This window comes from Lathamus discolor, chromosome 10 (genome assembly GCF_037157495.1).
Source record: "Lathamus discolor isolate bLatDis1 chromosome 10, bLatDis1.hap1, whole genome shotgun sequence".
In the NCBI taxonomy this organism is placed as follows: Eukaryota; Metazoa; Chordata; class Aves; order Psittaciformes; family Psittacidae; genus Lathamus; species Lathamus discolor.
In genome coordinates this window covers 5,109,462-5,112,750 of record NC_088893.1, presented here as the reverse complement: position 1 = coordinate 5,112,750, position 3,289 = coordinate 5,109,462, and the positions used below count along the sequence as shown (strand labels likewise).

The 3,289-nt window shown below is 70.3% G+C and overlaps 1 protein-coding gene across 1 annotated transcript; it reads right to left on the bottom strand.

Moving 5' to 3' along the window:
- Positions 1 to 218: 218 nt before the first annotated feature.
- On the bottom strand, positions 219 to 2,291 carry TLX3 (T cell leukemia homeobox 3). The gene is made up of 3 exons (XM_065690661.1): positions 1,883 to 2,291; positions 1,241 to 1,484; positions 219 to 429 (listed from the first exon to the last, which is right to left on the bottom strand). The coding sequence occupies exons 1-3, from the start codon at positions 2,289 to 2,291 to the stop codon at positions 219 to 221; spliced, it is 864 nt and encodes a 287-aa protein (XP_065546733.1).
- Between the last annotated feature and the right edge of the window lie 998 nt (positions 2,292 to 3,289).

The following is a 3,289-nucleotide window of genomic DNA, read 5'->3' as shown; positions in this document are numbered from 1 at the left end:
GGCAGCGCCCGGCGGCCCCGCTCCGCTCCGGGCCGGCCTCGGGGAAGCGCCGCGGCGGCCCCGGCCCCGGCCCCGGCCCCGACTCCGGTCCCAGCCCCTGCCCCGGTCCCAGCCCTGGCCCCGCGGGTGCCGCTCGCTGCCTCCGCGCCCGCCCCGTCTGGGGGGAGCCGCCGGCCGAGCTCTGCGGGCGAGTCCGCTGCGCGCCCGGGCTGCCGGGCTCAGACGAGGGAGGTGACCGGGGGGATCTTGGCGCTCTCCTCCTCCCAGGGCTGCAGGTTCTGCAGCGCGAACAGCGACGAGTTGTGCAGGCACAGCGGGTCCGGCTGGATCGACTCGTTCAGCGACTTCTGGAAGGCGTCGTGCTGCAGCTGCAGCATCAGCCGGCTCGCCTGCTGCCGCTCGGCCTCCCGCTCCTCCGCCGTCTGCCGCCTGCCGAGGGACACGCTCAGCCCGCGACCCGGCCAGCCCTGACCGCGGCTCCGCGCTGCGGCCGGAGCATCCCCGGCGGCCGCCTCCTCGTCCCGGGCGGGCACCGCCGGGCCGCGGCAGCGCTCGGCCTCTGACGGGGACTTCCGGGCGGCGGCAGCGCCGGGGAACCCCCCGCTGACCGGGAATTCCCCGGTCCCGAATATTCCCCGTTCTCCCCCGACATCCCCCGGTTGATTTGTTTTCGGTGGTTTTTTCCTCTGAATAATTCCCCGTGTTTCCAATAATCCCTCGTCTTTATGAATAATTCCCTGCTTTTCGATTAAGCCCTCGGGTTTTTACGAATAATTCCCCGTTTTCGATTAATCCCTCGTTTTTACGAATAATTCCCCGGTTTTTAAATAAACCCTCGTTTTTACGAATAATTCCTCGGTTTCTAAATGATCTCTCGTTTTTACAAATCGTTCCCCGTTTTTTGAATAATCCCTCGCTTTTTATGAATATTTCCCCGGTTTTTTCGAATAATGCCACCTTTTTACAAATAAGTCCCCATTTTTTTTCGAGTAATCCCTTGTTTTGATGAATAATCCCCCGTTTTTCGAATAATCCCTCCTTTTCCGAATGGGGGACCGTTAAAAAATAAAGAATTGAAATAATAATTATAACGATAACGGTAATTACAGCGCGAGTCTGACAACATCGATCCACCCAGCCGTTCCGCTGCCGGCAGCCGCCAAAGGGCCATCCCTGCCGGAGCCGGGGCTTGCCGCGGGGCGGCGGCTGGACGGGGCGGCCCCGGGGGCGCAGGACTCACCGCCACTTGGTGCGCCGGTTCTGGAACCAGGTCTTCACCTGCGCGTCTGTCATCTTGAGTGACTTGGCGAGGGCAGCGCGTTCGGCCGAGGCCAGGTACTTCTGCCGGTGGAAGCGCTTCTCCAGCTCGCAGATCTGCACCCGGGAGAAGGACGTCCGCGGCTTCTTGCGCTTCGGCGGAGTCCGGTTCTGGTAGGGGTGCCCGATCCGCCGGGTCACCGTGAAGGGCGTCAGCGCCGCCGCCGCTGCCCGGATGGGAAGCACAGGGGTCAGTCCCGCTCCCGCACGGTGCCAGCCGCCCCCCTGGGGCCGCGGCTCTGCCCGACGGCCGCCCCGACGGCCCCGCGGGGACCGCGTCTGCCCCTGAGGTGCCGCTTCCCGGTTCTGCCGAGGGAAGACGGGGACGAGCGGGGCTCGGCCGGCCCCCATCGCCGCCAGCCCCGGGGATGCCGCGCTCACCACGCCGCGAAGAGAACGAGGTTTGGGACGGCGGCGGCGGGCGCGGCCAGGGGCACCGTCCGGCGGGCGGCCCGGGCCGTCACAGCGGTGCCGCTACGGGGACTATTTCGTTTTGCACCGTTTGTCTGCCTCTCCGTTCGTTGCCGGGGGACGGGGGCCGGCCCGCTCCGCCCCGGCGCCTTACCTGTGAAGCGGTCCTTGACGAAGCGCCGGCTGCTCTCCATCCAGGGGAAGTTGAGGCTGCCCAGGCTGGGCACGGCGGGCATGGCCGGGATGGCGCTGGAGATGGGCGGCGGCACGGCCCCGGGGATGGGCCTGTGCGCCGGCACCCGGATCACGCCGGCGGGGGCCAGGCTGAGGTTCACACTGTAAGATCCAGAGTCCTCGAAGGGCGCGGCGATGGCCGGGAACGGGGCCGGCAGCGCCGGGTAGGGCGCGCCGCCGCGGCCGCCGGGGCCGCCCAGGAAGGTCGCGCCGTCGGGGCCGCGGGGGGGCGGCGGGGCCGCGCTGTCCTGCTCGGGGCTGTTGAGGATCTGGTCGATGCCGAAGCTGATGGGCTCGTGCTGGCCCTGCGCGCCCGCCGGCGGCTCCATGCTCCGCCGCCACCGCCGCCCGCGCGCGCTATAAGAGGCGCCGCCGCGCTCCGCGGCCCGGCCGGACCCGCCGAAACTTTGCCGCGCGCGCGCCGCCCCGGCAGCCGCCCCGTCATCTCCGCGGGGCCGCCGCGCGCCCCGCCGCCGCGTGCGCACCCCCCCACCCCCCCCCCCACCCCCTCCTCCTTCCGCCGCCGCCATTGGCCGGCCGCGACCGGCCTCTGCGCTCCCATTGGCTCCCGCCGCTCCGCGCCGGGCCTCGCGCCCGGGCGCGGGGACCCGCGGCCGCCGCCGCGGTGACATCACTGGGGGCGCACGAACAATGGCGGGGGCGGGGCGCGGGGCCGCCGTCGGGGCGCTCCGACCCCTGCCCCTCCGCCCGCCCGCCCGCAGCGCCCGCGGCCGAGCCCCGCGTCCCCCGACGGCGGCCCCGCGCGCCCCGGGGCCCCCTCCCCGCACGCCCGCCGGCCCCGGCCGGCGGCAGCCCCGACGGCAGCGAGGGGCCGCGGGCAGAGGCGGCGCCCGGAGCCACGCAGGGCGAGATTCCGTTGCGTGCCCGGGCGGCGGGAGCCCGGCGCGGCTGCGGAGCGAGTTTGCAGACGCTCCCTAACGTCCAAATTGGACTAAAGGCGTTAAAAATTAAATAACGCTCAGCCGCATTTACTTAGTTTCCCGCTTATGGAGGGAAATGAAAACAGGGAATAGAATTTCCCTGTTAATAGAATGTAATGGCATTTGATCAGCACCTGGCAGGGCGATCCCGGGATGCCGGAGCGGTGACAGGAGGGACTTGATTAGTTTTTAAAGCTTAGGATTCGATTACCGCAGCGCGCCCGACCGTTGCGGCCGCGGCAGCGGGGCACGGACCGACCCGCCGGGGCGGCCGCCGCCTCCCGGGGGCAGCCGGGGCCGGGGTGAAGCCGTTCCCGTCCCGCACCGGGCGCGGCCCCCGACGGCCGGCGCGGAGTTGCCGGCGGAAGTTTCCCGGCGCGGCGGAG